The sequence below is a fragment of the Manduca sexta genome, chromosome 17, assembly GCF_014839805.1.
Source record: "Manduca sexta isolate Smith_Timp_Sample1 chromosome 17, JHU_Msex_v1.0, whole genome shotgun sequence".
NCBI lineage: Eukaryota > Metazoa > Arthropoda > Insecta > Lepidoptera > Sphingidae > Manduca > Manduca sexta.
This window is the reverse complement of record NC_051131.1, coordinates 11,758,124-11,785,660: the sequence shown is the minus strand read 5'-3', so window position 1 is coordinate 11,785,660 and position 27,537 is coordinate 11,758,124. Positions and strand designations below refer to the sequence as shown.

General features: G+C 33.0%; 1 protein-coding gene across 2 annotated transcripts; it reads left to right on the top strand.

Moving 5' to 3' along the window:
- Positions 1-1,487: 1,487 nt before the first annotated feature.
- On the top strand, positions 1,488-27,537 carry LOC115445289 (NADPH oxidase 4). 2 transcript variants are annotated; one of them, XM_030171506.2, is made up of 12 exons: positions 1,488-1,768; positions 7,429-7,524; positions 7,694-7,892; positions 9,972-10,069; positions 14,237-14,415; positions 17,131-17,248; positions 22,371-22,466; positions 24,731-24,871; positions 25,485-25,591; positions 26,089-26,211; positions 26,440-26,874; positions 27,376-27,537. In XM_030171506.2, the coding sequence occupies exons 1-12, from the start codon at positions 1,709-1,711 to the stop codon at positions 27,497-27,499; spliced, it is 1,776 nt and encodes a 591-aa protein (XP_030027366.2). In that variant the 5' UTR covers positions 1,488-1,708; the 3' UTR covers positions 27,500-27,537. The 2 variants fall into 2 exon arrangements, with proteins under 2 accessions (XP_030027366.2, XP_030027367.2); XM_030171507.2 differs by having other exon boundaries at positions 1,754-1,768; positions 7,698-7,892.

The following is a 27,537-nucleotide window of genomic DNA, read 5'->3' as shown; positions in this document are numbered from 1 at the left end:
ACATACTATCAAAAGAGTATTACAATACTACGGAAACATAATATCATGAAATTGATATATAACTAAAAATTAAAAACAAACTGAAATATTTATTTGTATAATATGATTAAATATGTTATTAAATATAGGTCACTAGTATTAAAATATAACGTTACTCCGTTAAACTAGGTATCTATAATAACGTGCTCATTTCAGTTTAATATTACACTCAATATTTAACTATTTAAGTACTCATATTAGATATGAAATTGAGTTGGGTACATACATAGTTTTCTCTTAAACCAAGTTGTAAAAAAATATTTTTGGAAATCATGATAATTAGAAAATTATATTTGAATATTATGAGATTACCTATGACCTTAAAGCGTTTATTCTATGACACAATAAAACCCAAATTACTTGGAGGTAAGGAATATAATATTTACTCTCTGCGAGAGCTTAAAGTCCTACGGCCTTCTCCACGATCGCGAACCGGTCGTTGTGCCCACCATGCCCTGGTAACTTCGAACTAATTATTTTTTTTAGAATAAGCGCCATCTCTCCCCTATACATGGCACTAATTTCTTAATATCTTTTCTCAGTGTGACTAGTTCATTATATGTTAGTTTTAGTACGTATAAATTTTGATAATTCTGGTATTTTTTTTTATTTAAGCTAGAACTTAACAAGCAGTTATGCTTTAAAAATAAATTTTATTACTTCCTATAAAAATTATCTACAATACTTATAATTTTAAAATAAATTTGGACGAATAGCAATATTTTTAGTACTTTATAGTAGTTTACTGCTAACAAACAATAGCAACTTCTAGTAAACGTCATAAGATATTTTTCTGTCGGTAAATTTGTATACTCGTGCGCATTTTCTTGTGATTTTTGTTTTTTGTTGTATATTTACGTTGAATTGAGCTTCAGTTCTTCCGTATTTAAGAAATACCTATTGACTGTGTTTGTGTAAGTGTTAGTGACATACATTAGATAGGCTCTCTATAAGAAATTTGAACTATTTATATCAGTGTAGTGTTGTTTGTAAAACATTTTACATAATGTCCCGGAACATCAGACAATGTATTAATAAATGTGTAAAAGAAATAAATTAGTTTAAAATATACTATTGTATTATTTATCTTTGAATTGGGTCAAACTATTACATTTCGACCCATACATAGAACAAAGTTTATCTGCAAAACACTGATTCTGACAATTAATAAAATAAATTCCTAATTTGTTATTTACATAACAGCATATTATATTCCAAAAATTGTTACTAAGAATCAGTGTTTTACAATTACGACTTTTTCTACCGATGGGTCGACATAGAATTAAATATATAATTTTGAAAGTTAGAAACCTATATATGCATATACATGCATAGGTATATTTATTTTATTTCCCTGTATGGCGTCCAGATGTCGCTTAACATTATGAAATTTCAAACTGAGAGTTGCCAGTCTATTTCCAGTATTATATATTAGTCTATGGTGCCCACACATCGGTAGCGGCCGGCTAGGTAGTCACATGTCATGCTTGTGAGCGTACAAATTCGTGTTTAATCACGATGGCACTCTTCGTCGTTGCTAGGGCTAATAAAAATTAAAAAAATATAAAAGATAGAGCGGGAAAGTATTTTTTAATGTTTTATCCACAATGTTTGATTTATTAATTTAAATTTAAAAAGTTTGTTAAAACAAGTTCACTGACAAAGAAAAATGAAAATAATATCACTTCTTCGTGACTGTGTTGATTTACTTAAGAGGCGCTTTTTTTTGGTAAGTAAAATTTTTAAAACATTTTTAGTGTGTCTAAATAAACAAAGTACCATATTATAACATTTCACTGTGTCTTATCTATTATAATTCCTAGACTCTAGTAAATATTACAAAGTTAAGTTAAACTTAATGACTGGTACTTATATCTAGAACTTATACAAATAGTTTTCTTAGGTAAGTATAAGGCAAGAGACGGGACGATGCGAAATACAGAGTTCCAAGAATACGATGATCTCAGCAGTTAGGCATGTTTCAAAATTTTAACATACATTTCTTCGTTTAAGCAGTTAATACCTCAGTGCATTCAGTAATATGACTCAATGAATGGCGCACACGTATTTTCTAACGTAAAACTTGGACGCATAAACGTTGGGTAAGCATGCTGGCTGATGAATCATCATAAATAAAAAAAAAAACATTGATATTTTATGAAAATATGTCTGCTATACTACGGGTGTTAAATATTTATTTTTTTATTTATTTTAAGGACAAACAGTGGTAATTACATTAAAACAACTGAACCTTACAAACGACTAACAATATTTTAAATGCATTACCTTTAGTTGCCACGGCATGCATTGATATGTTGGAAAAAACAATTATAAGATATAAAATAAGAGTTGTTATGTGGAAAAAAAAACAAATTAATATATTTTAAATTTCGACGCGTTCTTATAAAAAATAAAAAACTATATTAATGTTTACTGAAATAGAGAAACTAGGTAGGCTGTAAATCTCTATATTAATAACTAATGCAAACATCACGCTTTAGTTTACGTTAGCTTAAAAACCGCAGTATCTGAATTGTGTTAGCACAATACATAATAGATCTTAATAAAAGTATGCGAAGTCGTCATCGCGACAAGGTCTTGCAACATCCTCTTTAATACTTTAAAATAATAATAGGAGCAGTGTTATGATTTAAGGTAACTTCACCAACATGAAGGTAACTTGGTGCATATGGTTAGCTCACTCAATGAGACTCAGTATTTAGGCCACTATGATAGACTTAACTTGAGAACTTATGAAAAATGAAAGTGAAGATAAAGATTCAAGATAATAATTTAAGGCCAACAATATTTTTGGAAGAATCAATGACCTCATTTTCCTAGAGTTGGGATATAGGTCGATACGATCACTAAAACATCAAATAACGAACAGATTTGCCGTGATTGTCATCATCGCGACATACATCACTATTATTTTAAAGTTATTGAAACGTGGGGGGAATAAATAATTAATATCAATACTATTACCAATGAATAGACTGCTAAGAAATTAGCTGTGACTTATTGCTTCCAGTATTTTTATTACAGTAATAGTGAAAGAAATAGGCTCTTTGTCGGTAATTTTTTTTTGTTGATAATATATTTTATATAGAATGCTATTGATCATAAGCCATAAACAAATTACCTATAACAAATGATTTAAGTACCTATCTTACATTCGAATAGCTAATAAACACATGATTTGGTGCTGGATGCTAGTAAGTACGCCGTGTATAGTGAAATTGACAATCCGTTAAATTAATCTTTGTAGTTTGATATAAACCGTCAAACAAAACTATTCGGTCAACGCAGCTCTATAATATTTAAAAACATTTTGAGTGTTACCTACTCTTATTACCACTAGTTTCCGTCGTCCATCTACAGTCTAGTATGGTCCAGATTCCTGGTTTGTTTCTTGGTTTTAGTGAACTGTAAACCTGAATACTAGTTTAAATAGATAAATTTTTGCTGCGCCCTAATTACAGAATATTTCGCACGTTTTCCTTTTTTATTTTTACTAGCGAATATTCACAAAATTTTCGTTCAATGTGATAACTAATTAATAAATTGTAAACTGGAGTTGCTTATTAAGCTAACTATTACTATACTATTACTAAAATATATCTGATATAAAATAATAGATAGTGATTAAACAGAGCACATTTAAATATTATGATTATAAATTATAGGTGTTTGGTAGAGTTGGCTCTACGGGCTGTTTATGGGTACAAAGCAGTCTAGAGTAACACAGAGGATCTAGCTACCTCACGGACAGGACTTGTAGTAAACAGCAAAATGGTATTTATCAGTAGAAAGATCAGTAGAATACGGAGCTGTAAGGCCAGTCATGATTTTGAACTATAAATCCGGTAGAAAACACCTGTTCCAAAAATTTATAAGACAGGAAATATAAATATAAATATAAATAAGTAGAAATTGTCACAAAAGTAGAGCAACGCGTTAAAATGGTCTTGTAGTGTCAACAAAACGCACGCTTAGGTGATAAACCGCCTGGACACACGCGCGACATTATATTTGCTTTTGCGTGAGGCACAGTCTAGATACGCTGAAATCGATTGAATCAGGTGGAAATAAATTTTAAATATGGAAGTTATTTCAACTGGTAAAAATACTTTTATTTATGTGGTCGCTATGCAACAAAATAAGCAGTTGTTATTCCAAAGATTAATCGTATTAAAAAAATATTTAAATCTAATTTCTTTGTCATTTAATTACTATAATAATAAAGTATTCTTTATTGAACAATTACATGGGAAATTATGTTAAAATAAAATAAAATAAAATAAAATTTAAAGTAACTTTTAAAGTCATCCGATTGTGAAATATATTTTAGATTAGCATACTTATATTAACTAAAATCGTAAAACTGAAGAATCTATGTGTTTGCTTGTAAGCTTGAATATTCTGGATTCTTTTTGTTTTTAATCTCAAGGTTCGAATATATATATGGACTGAATGTTAGTTTATGTTTTCACTATAAAAAATACCTAATACGCTTCGGATTTATAATATAATGTAGAAGATTAATCTAGCATATTAATAAACGTTTGTATTCACGCAAGTATTGAATTTACAAAAATAAAATAAATATATTTGATGCCAACCCTTATCAGTTTCAACGTAAAATGTAGTAGGATTTTATGTTCGGTTCTTCGCTAGATATTTAAAGGCTCGCGTAGCTTGTAAGATTTAATATTGTCGGCTTTACAGCAACGTAAGCTTCTTGCCATTCTTAACTTAATGTAATATTGAGGAGGATACATATTGTGTTTAAGTCTGTCTTGTAGTCTGTACATACCTTAAAAATATTGCCTTTATATTTCTTATACGGAAATAGTGTTTTTAAAGGGGTCATTGGGTTATCTAAAACTGTTGGTGCATATTTCATACCTGCGCATTTCATTAACCTATTTTCATAGATTATGTATGTATTATATTCGAATGAATCAGTAATAAAATTGAATGGTGGTACGTCAATTATAGTGGTCAATACACAATATCTATTCTAATTAAATGAATAATGTTTGTAAAACCGCAACCTTAACAATTCGTATTTAAATTGAAACATAGTTGTTTTTCATGTTTGCTGCCTGAACCTATCGGGGTATATAAACGTTTTGAGGTCGACAACGCGATTGCGAATTGATGAGAATCCGTCACTTTTCATTGGTTGAACTCGTCAAGTGTAGGTATTCATCGAAGTGTATTGTGGTGTACCGCACTCAATTCCACTGGGCATGGAAAATTACACAGCCGCTATAAAAATCAATCAAGCACATAACGTATTGACTTCAAGTATATATGAACTAATAAAGTCAAAGTTTTGGGAGAGGTCGCGTTACTAATTTCGGGATTTGCTACTCAATTTGTAATTTTTTTTTACTTTATTAAGAAGATCATTATCGCACGAACGGATTAATAAGCGGTGTCGTAGGCAAAATATTTTAGCAATAATGATGAAATTATGATATTTTCCGTAATAGCTCAAGTACCGTCAGTAATGTACTTTCACGTCAAAATGATTGATAGCCATCAATCCCTATCACCCTACAAGACAGATTAATGCATTGAAAAGGAAAACCGTTCACACGTGAAATGGTTTAATGTGGTCCCCTGCCCTCCGTCGCCCTAGAGATTTCCAATAAGGAAGCGGATATAAGAGACCCGCTGATGTATGAAAATATAGAGCCCTCAAAGTATCTTTTGAAAAGTTTGAAAACTCATACGCGTCTTTTATGTGAACAAAATAAAAAGAATATTTTGTAGACTATATCCTAATATAGACACACAATATTGTAACACAACGCTATTTGATGGAATTTTGTTAGACAATTTAGCCGACATTTTCCAGATTTGAGCTCGATTTTTCCTATCTATAGTGCTAACACATATTTCTCTCCAAGTCTTATTTTATTTACTAGCTTTATTGTACACCAAAAACAAAAACACTGTTAAGGTTAAAAACAATAAAGGCAGAAAGGAGGTACCCTTATAGGTACTAAGTTTTAATCCATTTTCCATACGTTTTTTGACTATCACAAATTTTACTCTTACCAAAATTATTATCCCAAAAACCATCATTCGAATCCAGCAAGATCCCTACCCAGCCATTACACAACGTCACGAACAAATCCAGCAAGATCCCTACCCAGCTATTACACAACGTCCTCAAAACTAGTAACAGATTCTGTCAATTCATGCAAATAAGTCCGATAGCGCATTCGGCATCTAGTAATTAATGCGGGACCACACTTCGCTCACTGTCATCGGGTCCATTCAGTATGATTCAGGTCTATGGAGGCACAACGCGGCTGTCAAAGCCGCTATAGAACGTAGTCTACGCACCCGAGTTGAATAGAGTCTGAAGTGGGTATACGTCAGTTTATATTTCCGACGCACGCTTTTCATGCATCGTAGAACTTATGCTCTTTTATGCACAGCTAAATGTGTCACGCTATTTGTAACGATTGTGATAAAACTGCTTGACTGCGGGAATATACACTTAATCAAGGGTCATCTACTTATCACTGGTAATCCCCATTACGCTTAGGTTTAGGGCTTTTTAACTTATTGGGCTAAAGTTTAAACGCTCTCAGTGGTAGAAGAGGCTCATGTCTAGTAGTGGGTGATTGTAGTATTAACAATATTATCTATGTGGAAGAGTACGGTAAGACGCCATACATAATTATAAAAATGATTCATCAGTTTATATTGTGGATAGGCTTCCTGGCTCTGTATGTATCAGATCCTGTATATGTATCCTATATGTCAGAATTTATCAGAATTAGAATCATTCTATATAATGTATGATTTTAGTAGTAAATTATACAATGTACAGTTGATTTACTATCTAGAGACTGGCCGTTTGACATACAATGAATACCTGAAGTTCATAAAAAATTATGAATCACAGTGTGTCAGTAGTACGTTAGGTATATTTTTAGTTTAAGACATACGGGATTCACGGTCTTGGCGGAAGAATGTTCCGTTTATTTCAATAAATATTTCAAGTAATGACGATTCATCTGTGTTACCTATTACCATAATGCCTGCTTAGTTTATCGAACGTAAATATTTTTTTTTACATTTAATAGTCTTACAAAATGAATTGAGTGGGCTTCAGTGGAAGAAATAGGAATGCGCGACTGATGATTTTGATTAGTAGAGATAAATTAAATATATTTTTAAATAATATATTACATGGATTCTCGTGGTTGGTCCGAGGGGTAACTGTCCTGTTTATCACCTTTTTAATATCATATTACAAGGTTTATAAACGGACTACATTTACTTCTGTCGCGATTTCTCACTAGTATAATGTATATCTTGGTTAAAACTGAATTTAATTAACGTATATTTATTTTGTTTCAGATTTCATGGATCTCATTAGTTGTATACCTATTTTATGATACGTTCATGTATTACAAATATGGACGAAAATTTTATCACCTAAGAAAAATATTAGGGGTATGGCAATTTACTTCTATTTTTTATTTTTTATTTTTATTTATGGACTTTTATCCAAAGGTGAAATATCAGTTCTATCGTATCCTTATTCACATAAGCTGACAAAATAATCAATTTACTTCTAAACCAATAATTTAACTATAGTTTTTTTTATCCATTTTTTTTTCAGTTAGGTTTGTATACTTCCCGCGGCACGGCATCTGTTCTAAACCTATGTTGTGCGCTAATTCTGCTGCCATTATGCAAGAAACTTAATCAAATTCTGTACAGGATTCTGTCAAAACTTTGGCCAGGACTATTCTTTTTCTGGTTAGAGAAGGCTAAAAGTTTTCACATGACTGTTGCTGTTACACTATTATTTTTTGCAGGTAAGTTTTATTCAAAGATAATTTTTAATATTTAAATTAAATATTTTAGATACATCATAATTAATTTAAGTTGTCATTAGTTACATTACTAATGGAAAGAATCATTTCAAAAATAAAACTTGTAGGACATTAATTTTAAATTCTTTTCAAAACATCACCAGTGTTTTGATAGTCCTCTACACAATTTTAAATGAAAACTAAAAAAGGATCATGCTATAATGAGGTCTTTAATTATGAAAGAAATTACGCGAGTAATTATAGATTTGGTACAGAAAGTCGTAAATAAGGTCCACAAAGCGAATTGGAAATGCTGTAGGGCTCATTAGGGCTCCCTGTAAGTGGTGCACCATTAAGTTGTTGAGACGCGCCTAATGGCCCCCACCACTGCTTAGGATTCCTAGCTTTTGTTTGCAAACTAGAACGGCTGAGGCGCTTGAACGTTTTTTATAATATTTACACGAAGTTAAATTGTATTAATATTTGAACTGAATAATTGGTAACGACATACATTACTCTATTTTTTGAGAATACAATTAATTGCAGGATGTGTAATAATTATCGTTTATTTTATATTTGAAACTCATATTAAAACTGTTTCTATCGAGTTTAAATAATTACAAAGTATTACTTACACTTTTTCGTCTTATAGCGCATATGTATGAATCCCGGATAACACCTTAAATCGACATAACTGAGCATTGATTTCAAAATAGACTTTTGATCAATCTATCATACTTATGTTTCTATAAAATACGTGTTTAATGAGTATTAATTAATATAAAACTAATAGTGTTTTCTCACGGGGAAAGAGATGGCTTTTACTTTTACTGGCATATATCGCTAAATAAGATTATAAATAGAGTTTTAGAGACCAAATTACCCATTTAGGCAGTGGCTTAGTTATAACAATGGCATTATTAATGTCCAATGTAGAGTCAGCCACGGAATAAATTTGAAACTTCCAGAACCTTCTACACGCTAAATTTAATCGATATATTCTTTTTGCTTAACATAAAATAAAGTAAATCCTATGAAGTTTATTTTAGTGAAGAAAAAACGATTGTTGATACGCACACAAAAGTTTAAAGGCGATTTGAAATTGTTCAGCTTCTTTTGTGGCTGACTGTACATTTGCAACGTTACTCACTTACCATCAGGTAGGGCGTAAGCTTGTCCGCCTTCTATGGCAACACATTACAACCATGACCACCTAGAAACACTTACTATGTAGATTATAATGTAGAGTATAGTGGAACATATACCACTGACGAATGGTCCATATAACTCGATTCTTGCCGGCTTCACTTTCGTAATTTATCATTTTTTTTTGTTATTGCTTTGTATGATGAGACGAGCTCGCCGTTCGCCTGATCATAAGCGATACGACCGCCCATAAGTAGTAGAAACACCATCGAACATCTTGAATTACAAAGTATCGTTTGGTATTCCATTGAGCTCGCCATCATGAGATGTTAAGTCTTATTGTGTCCAGTAGTTATACTGGCTACAATGCCCTTCAAACGGGAACGCAACAGTGACTACACACTGCTGCTTAGCGGCAGAAATAGACATTGCGGTGGAACCTACCCAAGCGGACTCTCACTTATGAGAGTAAAAATTAATTGCTACCAGTAAATCAATTCTCTTTATTTTAAAGGTATTTAGTTACATTTTTACATATACATTTAAAAAAAAACATGCATATAAAAATATAAAAAAAATTATGACCTTCCGGTGGCGAAGCTCAAGACCCAGGCTACCGGCGGTTAGGGATTCAAAGTGAGGAATCTCCTCACAATGCGCGCCGTGTCCAGCAATACTGCCTTCTGCATCTGGCCTCTGACCTAACGGCCAATTGAGAGCTTCCGAAGATGTTTACTATTTTATTTATTTATTTATTATTACCAGTAATTATCATTAGAATGATTTGCAGACCACATTAATGTAATATATCAGTACCTATATGTTATATCAGGCTATCTTTCGTAAAACATAACCCTTCCCCACTGACATATACATTTAAAAGTAAATTCCGACTTAAACAAATAGGCTTATGTAAAACAGATGTTGTTGTTCCAGTATTACATTCCATTTCCCACTTTGTAAACTTGTGGAATTTCTCAAGAGGCTACGACGAAGAATGGACCGAGATTAACTTCGCAAACTATAGAGGCGAGGTGAGTTTACAACGTATTTTACCTGGTGAAGCTAATCTATTGTTTGAATTTAGAATATCTCTCATAAATATCGGGAACTTTAGATATAAGGGACGTAAATAGTATATCTCGTTAAATATCGGGAACTTTAGATATAAGGGACATGAATAGTATATCTCGATAAATATCAGGAACTTTAGAGCTGAGTGACTTATATAGTATCTATATCTCAATAAATATCGCGTACTTTAAATATAAATGCTATATAAAATATATCTCGATAAATATCAGTAACTTTAGAGCTAAGTGACTTATATAGTATCTATATCTCGATAAATATCGCGTACTTTAAATATAAATACTATATAAAATATATCTCGATGAATATCAGTAACTTTAGAGCTAAGTGACTTATATAGTATCTATATCTCGATAAATATCGCGTACTTTAAATATAAATACTATATAAAATATATCTCGATGAATATCAGTAACTTTAGAGCTGAGTGACTTATATAGTATCTATATCTCAATAAATATCGCGTACTTTAAATATAAATGCTATATAAAATATATCTCGATAAATATCAGTAACTTTAGAGCTAAGTGACTTATATAGTATCTATATCTCGATAAATATCGCGTACTTTAAATATAAATACTATATAAAATATATCTCGATGAATATCAGTAACTTTAGAGCTAAGTGACTTATATAGCATCTATATCTCGATAAATATCGCGTACTTTAAATATAAATACCATATAAAATATATCTCGATGAATGTCGGAGAACTTTAGATACAAGCGTGGCTTTACTTTTGGTCCATTTGTGGTACAAATGGTACAACACATATATGTTATAAATACGAATGTTTGGATGTTAGAAGTAGGAATCCCCAAATAGATTTAGATGTTAGCACAAAGAAAGCAAATCTTGCATTATATAGATAAATTTTTACTTAGGTAGTGCACTGTAAATGCTTTCGCGGAAAGGCCCGGAAACCTTTTTTGATATAAAATTACTCAATTTGAATAAATATTTATGGTTTGGGTAAGGGGTTATTGTTATTTTAAATTATGAGATTAAGCAGCCAGTGATCCCGGAGGTTTATAATTAAGTACAAGCGGCTTCTGTTAGTTACATATTTTATCTCGGGATAGACTGTTGTAACAGGCAACTGATAATTCCAAGCGATCCATCTATTCTGGAGGCTATTTATTATGAAGAGTTAAGTTATTATTTATTATTTATCGAGTCTATATTATACAAACTTTTTTGTCTGCGACTTTTCACCATAATAATTTGAGTGACGTCATAAATTCAGAAGTTCAATAGCGCTCTTCTTTTTATTACAGGCCTATGCAGGTTACATATTATACACGCATCGAAATGCGGTTTTGATATGTCCTTTCTCTGCGCGTTTCTCTTCGTATATATACACAGTTCCTGACTATATCGCATCGTAGGACCATTTTATCCCAGCCGGGTATCGAAGTTAGGACCTCAGCACCATTGTACTAAACAATACAACTACACCACAGAGCTGATTATAAATAAACTATATAGCATATTCGTCTTGCTACGCTGTAAAGTTAAATGGTTCGAAATAAATCTTGCAAAACTTCAAGTAATAAGTTAACGTCTAAACCAGGAGAAGCCTTGCATGTAGTAACTTAATACGTTCTCAACTTAGACTGGGTTAAAGTTAACTATTAACCTTTGCGAAGTTGTGGAACACCTGTTAAAGATTTCAAAGAAATTGCTCTCGCACAAATTGGTTATTTGCGCAAGTGTAGTTCGTATTAAAGTTATTATTATTTATTCTATTAAAAGCCGTTGAAGTTGGCAGTAAACTAGCATACCAAAAGTATCATAACATTTCTTGTATGTTATTATTAAGTAGGCTATTTTCTATTATATCTATATCTTTTGAATCACCTAGATATATACAGTTCCTCAGTCTGTCTGTCAGATTTTCGAACACCTCTATTTTGACTAGGTAGAGGGTTACTAAACTCGCATTTCTGCAAATTCTCAAACTAATGGGAGCCATATATTATCTAAGTACTGTAATATACTTATATCTCGGTAAGGATTTAATTCAGATGAAGCCGAGGGTATAAAGTTATATTTTGAAATATTAATACATATTAATGCATAGTAATTTTTGATAAACAATTCTAGGAATGTGTTAATTATCTTGAGTATATTAGTCTTTCAAGATCATATTAAGCTCTGAAATCATGTCTAAATTAAACTAAATAACGCGATCATTCACATTCCATAGTAAACAAAACAATCATAAAAATATCATAGAAATGATCGCGTACACAGATGTTTTTGAGTGAACTTGGAATATTTTTTTTGTTCTTAATTTTTGTGATAAATTACATCAGTCGGGTGCAGGGCCGCAGTTAGATGGGAGTATATAAAAAATAAGTTAGAAGCTATATTATGATTCACATAAAAATCATTGTTATTTTATAATATACTCGTATACTAATAATATTATAAATCTGAAGTTTGAACGCGCTAATCTCAGGAACTGCTGGACAGATTTTGATTTTTTTTCACTAATGGGAAGCTACATTACTGCCGAGTGTTATTAACTACTGTTTATCCTGTAAAACTTTTTAAATATATAAAGGGTGGAATTTAATTTATTGTTTTCCCAAAACGTATATACTTGTCAATGACACACAATAAATTTACGGAAAGGGATTTAAAAAAAATAATCAATTAGAAAAAGTCTGCCTTTGGTAATTGTAATATTTTATTTTGTTTCCTAAATGCTACAGAATTTTTCTGGGCTACGTATGTTTCGGATTTACAGTGAATAATTCCATCGTGTATGAAAATATTTGAAAATTATTTATGTTTTAATAATCAATATAACATTACAAGTTGTGACTAATTTTCATGTTACTAATAACATAACTAAACTGTATCTATATATCTTCATTGTTGATTTATTCATTTTTAGCTCTACATATTCTAAGTACACATTCAGGGCCCTTATTCTGTATGATAGTGTAAACGCGTAACGCGGCTGTGTCATGTTATCTTCGAGAAATGTGCGTGGAATGGTATTCTGGAAGCCAAATTTCTATAGTCCTAAACATGATGCGTTGTGTTACGTGCTTGTTACGCACTGTCAAAATAACGTGCGGGATAGAGAATAAGGCCCCTGTTGACATTTGAGCTTGGTAATAACCATGTGATAAATAATTATAATCACTCTGCACAGTCGAAGTTCTACCATAAATATAGCAAATGTGTTGCTTAAAATTAATTCATCTTTATCTACTTACAAAAGATACTCACAATCCCAAGAGAGTAGACATTGCTGTCCTTAAGGAAGGTAAAGCGGACAGGAAAAAGGGGGAAGTATTTTGGGCTTCCAGTAATCTCGCGGACCACATAAAACGGGAATAAACACAGACAGATGTCGTTCCGACGGAGTCAACTCATTTATGTTGTAGACTGAAGACAAACTGTCTCAGGCGGCTCTACTACAAAATGTTTGTTTATTCGGTCTCCTCTCAGAATACTTCTTTTTAAACGGGCACAACGACTTCAAGCCATCTGACGATAAAAAGACTGTCGTAAACATAGAGTGCCAATTGATTGACTACAAGTGATTATCCCGCGCCAGTCGGCACAATTATGTCGGCTTGTTCGAAACCGGATATACATGTTAATAATCCCGGAACGCGACACATTTACTTGACCCATTATGGCGTATTTTATACTTTGTACCTAATGCTCGCTATACGGGCGGATATACCTTATTTTTAAAGACTGTAGAAAGATCTTATTTTTGCCTGCCACTGTGTCTTAGTTGTATTTGTTAACGGTACGAGTACGACTATCGCGCTAAAGTCCTATGTTCGAATTCGAGGTCGGGCTAAAATAACTGTGAAACGATCTTAAAGATTACTCAGTCGTAGATCGGAGTCAGGAAATTGGCGGACTTTCCGTGCCTCGAAAAGCACGCAAAGCTGTCGGTCCAACATCATGTCCGGTCATGTCGGATTGCCGTCTCACTGGATTATAAGAGTGAAAGAACAGAGATTGAAATAAAGTATCTCCAGCGTACTTTGTTGATCTCCGTTGTGATTGGCCGCCGTGGCTGAAATTCGGGTAGGAATGAATAAAAGACTGTAGTCACCTGTTTTTTTCAGAACCCGGTATTCCTATTGTTAACCATGACTGGCATGACGGGGGTCTCGATGCTGCTGATAGTGTTGTGCATGGGTGCTACGTCTATGAGGATAGTCCGGCGGAGGGTTTACAACGCGTTCTGGTACACGCATCAGCTGTACCTGCCGTTTTTGGTGCTACTTATTATTCATCCTTTAAGGTGAGTACATTTCTATTCAATTATTGTTATTTTGCATAATAACCTAGTAAAATGTTGTCCGGAACGGTTTCGGTTGACGAGATGGTTATCGTATGCTAGTCGTCACAATTATTTCTTTTACTATTTATTTATTTATGTTATAGAAAGTAGAGTTCTGGATTTTTTTATTGCTTTGAATAACGAGACGAGCTTGCCGTTCGCCTGATGGTAAGTGATACAACCGCCCATAAACAGTAGAAACACCATCTAACACCTTGAATTACAAATTATTGTTGAGTATTCCACTGCGCTCGCCATCCTGAGACTTGAGATGTTAAATCTCATTATGTCCAGTAGTTACATTGGCTACAATGTCCTTTAAACCGGAACACAACAGATTATATTTGAACGAAGATGCTATATTTTTATTTTCTTTTAATTTCCATTGCATTGATGTGAAATTGCAAATTTATAGGATCTAACAATTGACGTTTGTTTTTATTATGAACTTTTACTGTATTCAGGTCATTGCTAAGAAAACAATCATTGGAAGATGATTAATGATTCGTAAGAATTATTAATGTTCTTGTACATGACTTATTTACGAAGTAACCCAACGAAATATGAGTAATAAATGTGGTTTTAATGACAATACTTTTCTATAAAAGAAATATAATTTTTGTTTGTTTGTATTCAATAAAAAAATATAGTGCTTATGAACTATTCACACTTAATAATTCGTTGCAAACCAAAACACAAAACTAACTGATCTTCAAAAATTCTAACCAATTGTGGGTACCGCACACCATTAAAAACAAACATTAAAACGAGAAAGGTAACATAAGGTCAATTGCTCGACATTTCCACGTTGCTAGAAAAAACATTTCCGCACGCTGAATCTAAATGAGGCTTTAAAGTTTCAAAGCTAGGGACAATGGTGTCGTATCAATAACCGCAGGCGAAGTCAGACCTCACTCGACATGACTCATTGAAAGGGGGCTTTACTGACCTTAGTCCTCATTTCGAATGAGTTTAAATCTGCACTTCTGGTGGTATTTGAGCTAAGCAAAAATGATGTGTAAGTACATATACTTATGGCGATTTTGGAATGATATGCTATTGACAATTCTGTAGAAAAACAATAATAGATCTTATATGCAATGGCAATTAGATGGTATTATGGTAAAATATCTAGTGTACCCTAAAGCTTGGTTCAGGCATTCTGAATAATATAATATTCTTATTATATTGATATCTAAAATGTGGAACATTTTAAACATCGTAAATATTTATGGTAGCATTAAAAACTTGAGGACTTAGGTAGAACCGTCTAGAAAGGCGAAGTTTTCCATAAGCAGATTGAATTAAAATTTTAGTCACAATTATTTCAAATGAAAGTTTATGAAATAAATTCGTGTGAAGTACAGGTTTTACATCAAGATTCGAATGTGTCCAAAATTAGCTACGTTGGTGACCGAGATAATCTTGCTTGACACGATACCTAATTATTTTTTGTTACCTTTGTGTATAAAGGAAGGGATCTTTTTAAAGGCAGGTGATAGAAGATTATGATTATATTATAGGCTTAGGATAATTCGCATTCTGACTTCCTTTATCTTTTTATATATTTTATAAATTAGAGTATTTTTTTGTAATTTCAAAATGTGTCTTTATCATACATTGGATTTCATGCCATAAAATTCCTTATTTTCGGATTTTCGACTATTTATCTCAATAATTGTAAAACAAGGCATAGTTAAAACTTCTTACATACTTAGTTTAGAATTTAGATCACTTCAAATAATGCAACTGACATAGCTGATGAAGCTGTTGTATAAATGAGAACTATGTTTAGGTTTATCTTTTTTATGTCTTCTTTCCTGCAAGCCCGAGCTAGCTTCTTTGTTTACTTTGTACTCTCATCTATTTTATGTTCAATATAAAATGTCTTTAGTTTATATAAGTGACTTTAAGTAATAATTAAATATTCTCTACCTTGATTTATCATAAGCGCAACTATGTTCGCCTACGTGATAAATAAAACAGTTTATTTTTTTATTTAGGTAATTATAAATTATTTTCGTAAAATATTTACACCAGAACGATTATAATAGGTATTTAACGAATGTTGTTTTAAGTGATTTACAACTGGCATTAGGTTTTTGGCGGAACGATAGAACTTATGAAACTCGGTCGAGAGTCGAGACACTTGTGTTTATTTGATCTAATCGCGTAAACTGTAGAATTTTGCATGGATACTGGTAACGAATGGTTTTAATGTAAATAAACTGACTGCGAATTACTGGAAATTTTAAAAGAATTTTGACGCCAGTGTAATTAAACTGTGTTATGCAGAGATGTGCAAAATACAAAATGTAAATACTTTTCGTTTTTTATATTTCAAATACAAAATACAAAATACAAAATAGTTTTTCATTTTATATTTAAAATACTAAATACAAAATCCGAAATACTTTATTAAAATAAAATACCTTTAGTTTATACTTTATTGTTTTTCAGATTTGTTTTTTTTTTTATTTAAACAAGTGATCAAAGTAACAATCAATATGACTTAATCGGTAATCCATTAAAATAAAATTATATTATTAACAATAATAGAATAAAGATCACATATAAGGCCAATTAATTATATTAATAATAATTAAGTTTGTTATTTTAGTTGACTCTCATTTATTGTCGCTGCAGTTCTGTAATGTTTGATGGTATTCCTTTCAGCGGTGTGTTGAAAGAAGAAATTATAGAAGAACCTAGTCAATATCCTAGTCATATAGAAAATTGGACCACCAATTCCACTGTGAAAGATAATCCAAAGTTTATAGCAATAAAATCGAAGGTGAGTTGTTTTATTATACCTTAGTAGATATATACTATTTTAATTTATGTAATCTAACGCAATGATAACCCCTGGGCACGTACTATAGGGTCAAAGATAATTTGTTTTTTTTTGTTGTGACGTAATTTTTTCGTGTTCTTGTTTATCACATTTCTTTCCCTTTTTTCACCATTTTCAGTAGTAAAGATACACCTGTAATCTGCTATCTATCACTAGACCAATACAATTTGACAGCGTCGAACAGCCAAGATGCATTCTACTTAATATATATTCTAATGGTCTCATCGTTTAGTTAATAACGAAGACTGAAATTGGGCACAAAAGGGTCCACTCGTCCCCCACATGTTAGTTAATTGATTGAAAGCCTGCCTCTTAGGGTCTGAGAGCAAATTACCAGTATAGAGAAAGTGCTCACTACATCGATTAGATAAAATAAACTAACATTTTAGTAGGCCTTTATACCCGTGCTCTGCGTGAATTGAGCGTAAAACAATTTACTTGAATCACCCTCCATTGCATACTCGACCAATTTCAATGGTCATTCTAGTGGTGTCATAGTTTGATATAGAGTTATTTGCTGTCAACCGTGAATGACCAATTATACTAATTCAATTACCGGGTTATATTGTGGTTGATGAGTAATTGAAATATAACTGAACGTTGTATCAGTATTTTATAATTTAATTATAGATATACATGAATATATTCGTCTTTGCTTTTGAATTGGAAGATGTGATGGGTTTCCTTCGTAGGCCGTACATATCTTCATGTGAGGTTTTCTATATCTTATGGATTTCCCGGGATTGATATCTAAGATTAATTTGATACTAGAACTATTGTTACGTACAAATTGTAATGAAAATATAAGTTTTACATACATACATACATAACATCACGCATTTTATCCCGAAGGGGTATGCAGAGGCGCAACTAGGGCACCCACTTTTCGCCAAGTATGTTCCGTCCCATGATGTGATAGGGGGCGAGCCTATCGCCATATCGGGCACAAATTCCAGACTCCGGGCTGATACTGAGCAGAAAAACCCAAATATCACTTTGCCCGACCCGGGATTCGAACCCAGGACCTCAGAGCGCTATTGTACCGGACGTGCAATACAACTACGCCACCGAGGCAGTCATAGCATAACTTTTACAATCCACCAAAAAAAAACATTGCTTACGAACTCTGTAACTAATTACGGACCTGATACAAGTTTATAGCGATACGGACAGCTATTAGAAAATTCAAAAATAGAACAAATAATGTTTTGATATACGAAATGGTGAATGATTGAATGGTACAAATAACAAAAGAGTTGGATCCATGATATACAAACATAAAGACTAGTCTACACAATTTGTTTCATTTTTATCTACAATCATAACTGGTCGTAAAAGTTTTTCATTGTGCAGTTTGGTTTGATGTCGCGTTGATTGAATCGTAATGTCCTTCGTGATCATTGTCGTTTGTTTGATGGTCGATTTACGTATTTTTCTGTATCTAGGTCAACATAATTTTATATTTTTACGGACATTTTAAAATATGTGTAACGTGCTTTCATGCTGTTCCAAATTTGAATAAATGGTTTCGATCAATTAATATACGTTAAATACTTTAGTATTGTGATTCTTTATTTAAACTGTAAAAAAAATAAAACAGCAAATCAGGTTGTAGGTCTCTTGATGGTTAATTATCATCATTCGTATCTACAATGTCACAGGAATTATTATTATGCCCGTAGTTTTACGTCGATTATTTGCAAGGATTTAGCTAATGAGCTTAATTTTTATAGGTAATGAAGATAAAATATGCTACATCGTAGCTTGACCATTTAAAGATTTGGCATTTTTTTATTGCTTTGGATGACGAGACGAGCTTGCCGTTCGCCGATGGTAAGCGATACGACCGCCCCTAAGCAGTAGAAACACCATCCAACGTCTTAAATTACAAACTATTATTTGGTAGCCAACTGCGCTCGCCATCCCAAGCCATGAGATGTTAAGTCTTATTATATTCAGTGGTTACACTGGCTACAATATCCTTCAAACCGGAACACAACCGTGACTACACACTGCTGCTTGGCGGCAGAAATAGACATTGCGGTTGTACGTACCCAGTCGGACTCTCATTTATGAGACACCTACCACCAGTAATACTACAGTAATCGCTTTATTAAGATCTGGAACTAATTTCTACGCCTATTAAAATAACTCAAAGGTTACTATTTCGAATTCCTTTACACAAAACTAATCGTAAACGCGCAACGCGCTATTAATTTCCATCCGCTCGACTCTACAATCCTATTTACATAACATATAAGTTCATACCTACCATCCCGGAGAGGTAGACAGAGATGTAGCCTGTATAATTGCAATTTTTCGTGCCAATAATAAGTATCTTTTGGATGATATTCTCATAAAAATATAGAATTTCGAAGATCGGAGTCAAATAAAATTAATTTATCGTATATTAATCAAATTAATTATCCTAAACACAGCCTTAACACCGTCGTATTAAGGAAATTATAATAATACACTTAGCATACCAGCTGCAGCTCTAAATCTGATCTGTTTAGTGGTATTAGTAAGCCGCAGTTAATTTTCCTTGAACAGCTGTGTCCAGTGTTAAGCTATAATACTACAAGTTCTACTTCGACAGTATTGCTAGATGAGGTGGATTTTGTGTATCGGAATTGTTTTGTTCAAAATAGATTGTTCAAAGAGGATAATGCTCGTTTGTACTAGGATTGAATGGGCGGAATGTTCTTTGATGGATGTATTTTCGTGTTACGGTGTTTTTATTTCTGTGCTTGTGAAATGATTTTAATTGTGACATCAAGAATTTGCTTACTTTAAGCGTTAGTTTGTTAATGAAAATATAATTTATACGTTCATTAAAGATATAAAATAATTAGTTCAAAACTTATATAAATAATATGTTAAGTACTTCAACTATTTTTTCTGAAATATATAGTAAAATATGTATAGCAAATGTGGGTATTGTTGTCATGTCAAATAAGCCGCACCTTTATATTTATCTGCGGATTTGACCTTCCTTATGGATCGAATATTATCGTCTCATTCAAATCCATGTGGTCATGGGAGCGGTTACAAACTATTGTATGCATATAAATGGGACGATTCGTTGAGAAGTAGTTTAAAGTTTTTATGTGTTTACAAGAGTGTATTTGATAGTAAAGATTGCGGGTTACCTTTGCAAAACTAAAATACTTTTTTGAAATGAGAAATGGGTGAGATACCATAATACTAAACCAAAACTTTTCTATCATACGTTTTATAACTTTGTGAACTTTGAAACATTTTTCGAGAAAATGGTAAACGCGCATTCGACGCTGTATTATACATTGTTACTTGTCTCTTCGATCAACAATAAATTGAAGTCTTGTCTACATAGTTTGTTAAGACATTGAAACGTATTAAAACACCTTCGTAGATATGTAAACCAAAAACTCAGTTCGTATCATTTGAACAGGATGAAGTGCTTACGAGCCTTTTACGTAATTACAATGCATAGCCGGCCATAAAAGTAGATTAAGGCGATACCTCAAGGTCCATTTTCATACATTTTGTTTCGCCTTTAATCTGGGTAACTAAACAAGTATTGGCAAGTAAAGAATTTAAATTCACGTCTAGTTAGTGATTAGTTCTCGCAGTTGAAAGAAAAATGTAAAAATAATTAATAATCATGGATATTTCGGCCTTTAAAATTTAATATGACGAAATTTTAAAGGCAGAAATATCCATGATTATTAATTATTTTTACGTTTTTCTTCAACTGCGAGAACTAATCTAAAATTAAGTTACCCAGATTAAAGCCGAAACAAAATGTATGAAAATGGACCTTGAGGTATCGCCTTAATTTAAAATTTAAACCGTTTTTTAACACGTGAACTTCAATCAAAAATTAGTTATTCTTTATTTAAAATACAGACCTTTAAAATAAACCTTTAAAAGAAAAACTGATGGTTGACAAGGGCGCAATAGTTTAGATTATAAAAATGAGTTTTTTCAGCTACTTTTGTGGTAAATTCTACATTATTAACAATTCTTCCGTGACTGTCATTTAAATTTAGGTGTGGTATAGCTGTCCAGTGAATCAATCACTGAATAAAACTAAAAATAGAACGAATCATAACAATTGACTTGAATGTTAAAGCTCCAAGCGATACCAATATTCGTGGGGTGTTTGCAACCATTTGTTATCATTAAACTGCTCATATCAATCGGCTGGCAAAACTTTGTAATTATTTTTGATTAAGCTTTGATTTATGATAAATAAAATCGCAGAAAAAATATGCTTCTTATGTTAATCATTATTATTTCCTTTGCAATCCACAATTAAACCTAATTTAATATATTTTCTATCTCTACGAACATTAAAGCGGAGGAAAGTTTCTACAAGACTGAATTGACGATGCCTTTATATGACCACTGCTGAGTAACAGAAGAATAAAACCATAGAGCGCTTACCTTCCACTTTCCCGTCATTATTATGCTTTTGAGGCTGTCGTTTTTACGAGATATTCAAAGAAGGGAGAATGCGTTTCTTGCAGTATGCAAAGAAACCACGTAAATACGGCTTCGAAACTTAGAGTAAACGATCAATTTCGTCTCTATCGCTCGAGAAAAGTTTTCGTAATTTAGGGTTTACCGGGAGTACGCAAAGAAATCATGGAAATACGGCTTCAAATGAATGAAATGATTTATTTGAATCTGTAAAATGTTATACATTATTTAGATTCCGTCAATATTAACTCTACCACCAGTTCGGAAAGCAGTTCTCACCAGAGAAAAACGGGCAAGAAACTCTGGTGTTGCTCTTTTCAATCAGTTTAGGGTAAAGACTACATACATGATAAAGTGAGAAGAGAAAAAAAATACAATTGCTTTTTATTGTTTTTAGAGCAGTTCATTTAAAGTTTCAGTTCATTCAAATAAAGGAAACCATCAATTTCGTCTCCAGCGTTCAAGAAATCTTTTTGTAATTTAGGATTTAGCGGGCATAAGCATCAAGGCCTAATCTAAAATTAGAATATCTAGGATTTGGGCTAGGTTTCTAACACAATATAATATAAACACTCATATCCGTTGTTTGTTTCAGACTTGGCTGTGGATATCTTTACCGCTGAGCTGTTTCTTGTTAGATCTGTTATGGCGGGTATTTACAAGGAATCGGGCCAGAGTGGATATATTAGAAGTGAGTACAATGTAACGTTTAATTCTGCACCAGTTCTTAAAGGTCATTTTATGTTAAATTTCTAAAGGCCACGAAAATAAAATGTTCTTATTGATTTTGAAATACAAATTGATTGGTTGTCTGTAATTATGTCTGTTTCGCACGCCAAGGATGTTACTATTGGACATGACAAACATTATGACATTACAATACTATGACAGTGACGGTTTTTAGTTACTGAAAGTAGAAAGCGTCTGCGAGGCGCTTTAGAGCAATGAATCGATAATTGTTAGAATTTATTAATTAAAGTATACCCACTTCGCGACTTACAGCCGTTTTTAACAAAAGATCCCAATCCCGATCTTCTATCTAAGCATGTCAAAAAAGCTTTGTTCTGATTGGTCCATTTTTGAGATAGATCGAAAAATTGGGGTCGTTTATTGAAAATAGTAGTAATAGATTTTTAGCCAGCTTTAACAATTCACTTCGGATTTCAATTTGATTAATTCCGATTCAAATGAATCATTGACAGGCGGCAACGGTTTCGTTTGATAACTCATAGTTTGCATAATCCTCTTACGTCGCTAACAATATTATTTCACGCCTATACAATTACAAGCGATATACTACTACAAAGTCTTAGTATATAGATATTTATTTGTACAGTCAACCACAAAAGTGGGTGACAAATTCAAAATTTAAATCGCTCTTAAACTTTTGTGTTCATCAACAATAGTTTTGTCTTTAATAAAATAACCTTCAAGGGTTGAATTTATTTTAGGTAAAGAATATAAAGTATAATTTTGTGATATCATTATGGAATCAAAACTGGGGCCTTCTTGTTGAACTAGAATCATGAAAATTTGGCAAGAAGCAATATCTTGCAGTACATGTAAATCTGAAAATCGTTAATACAGACTATAATAAACAAAAAAATCTAGTTTGTACAGCAGTAGAGAAGTTCTTATAACCCAATTCTTACCGGCTTCCCTTTGTTAATTGATGTTAAATCTAATTATCATTAGAACGATTTGTAGACCGCATTATTGCATATTAGTACCTATATGCTGTGTTGAGTTCCCTTTTGGAAAATGTCGCCCTTTGCCATTGTTGTACGGAACCCAGTGCGCAAGCCTATTGCACATGTCTGGTTTTCACTACTGGCTAATTGTGTAATCAACTTCAGGAATTATATGCCTTAAAATAACACGCCATTATAGTGCTAATAATTACGTCCGGCGAACTGCGGACTTATTAAGTGATTCAAGTATGTAAAGAGACAAGTGATGTTATTGAGAAGCTTTTATTCATGACGTCATCTGCCTGCATGTATGTGCAAGGTTTGGGATTTTTTTGGCAGAAGGCAGACAAAGAGGTAAAAAGCTCTATGGTTTCTTCAACAATTATCATTACTTGTGCACTATCAAAATGGACATTGTTTTATGGAATAGGTGTTTTATTGGGGATTTTAAAAGGAGAAAAAAATATTGTTTTTTAAAAAAATATTTATATTATATTCACAGCGATTTTATAAAAGACAGAAGCATTTCTAAGATCTATAGTTATCTTACCATTTTTGAAATATGGCTTAAACTGGACTGAACGTTTGTAACTGCTTTATTATATTCTGATTTACAAAATATTTTAAGGCCCGTTACGTAGCAATATTCCATTTCCCTCATTTCATCTCATCACCTCATAGTAGAAAAATACTTAGCAATAAGTGCGTCTGTGCACGTTTGTATATAAGCATATATAAAGATAATAGATATATTTTTTTTTTAAATCAAGAATTCTATATAAGAATTTCGAAGGCATATGAAGTGTTCCAACCTGCACTAGACCAGTGTGATGGACTATCAAACCATCTTAGTAGTAGAGGAGGCCCGTGCTTAGCAGTAGTTTAAATATAATACAGGGCAGGTGGTATAATAATAATATCAGCCCTGTATTATATATTGTCCCACTGTTGGGCACGGGCCTCCTCTACTACTGAGAGGGATTAGGCCTTAGTCCACCACGCTGGCTCGAAAATTCCTAATAGAGAATATCTCAAGTGTGCCGGTTTCCTCACGATGTTTTCCTACACCGTTAAAGCAAGCATAATTCACAAAGAATACACACATAATTTTTTTAGAAAGGTCAGAGGTGTGTGCCCTTGGGATTTTAACCTGCGGACATTCGTCTCGGCAGTCCGTTCCACAACCAATTAGGCTATCGCCGCTTTTTTTAGCAGGCAGGTGGTATTATTATATAAATAAACCTAATATATACTGTATTATCAGGTAAGTCACATGTCCGGCCGCACTATCAGCCTGCGGCTGAGTTGCCCACACAAGCGGTTCGCGTGCCGCGCGGGACAGTACGTGTTGCTGCAGTGTTTGGACGCATCGCTTATAGAGTGGCATCCGTTCACTGTTGTTAAGGTGAGTGGAATATTTAACGGGCAGAATTAAGGTGGGTTTCCGAAAAAGACTGCTGCGGAATTCTTTCGCAAACTACAATTATTGATATCAAAAACTACAGATATGAGTTAGAATTGTTTATATGACTAGATGGTATATAGTTTCTGAATACATGACTATATATGGGATGTTTTTATATCATTATTTAGTCATTACCTATATTTGAGCACTGTACCGCAAGTGTATTATAATTGCTTTACCATGCCGGGAGAAAAATTTAAATAAAATACTTTGCTATTTTAATTCATTAGTCTAGAGCAGCTATACTCTAAGTGTGTTCCGCGGAACCCTAGGGTTCCGTGATACCTCTGTCGGGGTTCCGCAAGAATTTAGAAAAAAAAAATCAAAACACCTCTTTCAATAATAATTAGTAACTGTTACATTGTACTTTTATTATGCTGATTAATAAAAAATACACTTATAAAAACAATTGTTTTATTGTAGGGTTCCATCAAGTATTTTGCTTCCCAAAAGGGTTCCGTCATTTAAAAAGTTTGAGAACCACTGGTCTAGAGTAACATTATATGTCGATAAAACGAATGAATCAAATAATATTGTTGTCTTTGGTTTTCAGGTTCCTACATCAAACCAAAGAAATTTTGTAGTATGGATAAGAGTGAAAGGCGATTGGACTGAGACACTAGAGAAGCTGTTGTTAGAAAAAGGAATTAATAAATTAAGGTGAGACTATTAGATAACTGCAGCTCAGTAATTTTTTCCAATTAAAAAACAATATTGCTGCGGTTGTACCTACTGCATGCGCGGTACCGCAGCGCTCTGAGTTCCTGGGTTCTAATCCGGAGTCGAGCAAAGTGATATTTGATTTTTCTACACAGTGCCAGCACGGAGTCTGGAATTTTTGTCCGATATGACGATAAACTCATCACCTATCACATCATGGGACCTAACGCACTTGGCGATAAGTGGGTGGCTTGGTTGCGCCTCTGCATACCCCTATGCGTCATGTGTTTGTTTTGTTTTGTAAAAAATAATTGTAATGAAAAGTTACTTAGTGTCTAGACTTCTTGCCAATATAATATTGGCCAAAAATATTACGGATAGCTTTGCACATCAAGTCCTGTAATTTGTGATAGCGATGCTGATGGCAATGGTAATGAGATTCGTGACGATGGTAATGATAATAGCGATGACGGTAATGACACGGTGTGTTGTTTCAGTATGCTAGTGGACGGCCCGTTCTCGAGCCCAATGGAGAGTGTGGGCCGCAGCGACGTCGCGATCTGTGTCGCAGCTGGAGTCGGCATCACTCCATTCGTAACCACGTTACATCACATGTTAATGTGAGTGTTTGTTGAGACTCTAGAGTATACATTATTTTTTCATCTAAACGTTGATAGTTTGTGGTGATGTTATATTATATTTGTAGTTCAACGATACGACTGTTAATATTAATATTAATAAAATCAATGTTTTATTAAATTTCCATAAAATATTAAAATTATAAACGAGGGATATTATTCCAGAAAAGAATAATTAATTATCATAATTTACATTTATATTTTCCGCAGGTTCCCAAGAAGTCGACTGCCAGGTCGAATACACCTTGTATGGATAGTAAGACACGAGAAAGAGCTAACTTGGCTCGCAGATTTGGCAAACAAGATTCTACTACAACTACGCAACGCCAACAGACCTGACAGATTACATCTCGAACTGTACGTCACAAATAGAGACTCCACATTAAACCATATAGTAACAGTCAACGAGAAAGGTCGACTTTCCCATCTCTTAGATAGAGTCAATGAGAAAAATGGACTTCCTCATATAGATAGAGTTGATGAAAAAGCGACTCTATTGACACCTAACTTGAAAAGGTCGTATAAAGATGGCAGAGACGACGAGTATGACGTGGCAAAGGAGTATCCGCTCCTCGGATGTAGAGTTAGGCGAGGCAGGCCGCATTGGGATAGAGTTTTCGGATACTGGGTTCATTTATATCCGGAGTGAGTATTTTTTAGAAAACTTTTAAGTTAGATTGATTAATAAACAAATAACGAGACATATAACAAATGATACAACATTTTTTCCAATTATTTAAAACTCAAAAATTAGTACGGTATTTTTCAGTAATTTATTTTCTTACGAATATGATATGTACTGCTAAATAAACGAGACTAGTCTGAAGTCTGAATCAGGTGGTAAGTGAAGATCTAACAACAAAAAATATATTTTACGTAACTGTCCTCATGGCATAGTTGTATTGCGTGCACGGTACGACACTGCACTAAGGTACAGTATTCGATTCTGTAATAATAGGTTCGCCTCTTATGTCACTATAGGATGTAATACATATGGCGAAGACGGTTGCCCTGGTTGCAACTCCATCTACCCCATCGGGGATAAATTTGTGATCAGTGTTTGTTTTTTGGTTACTTTAATTACGTTAGGTATTCATTACATTTTTCTTTATATTATCTAATTGAACTCTTTATTTTCCATTGCAGAAACCGTCTGAATCTTTACTGCTGCGGCCCAAAAAAACTAGTGAAGTCGTTACGAGATAAATGTAAAGAAATTTCTCGTGACACCAAAACTAAATTCACGTTTGTCCACGAGGGCTTCTCCTAATCACATTTTAACAAATATAACTCATTTATAACCGTTTA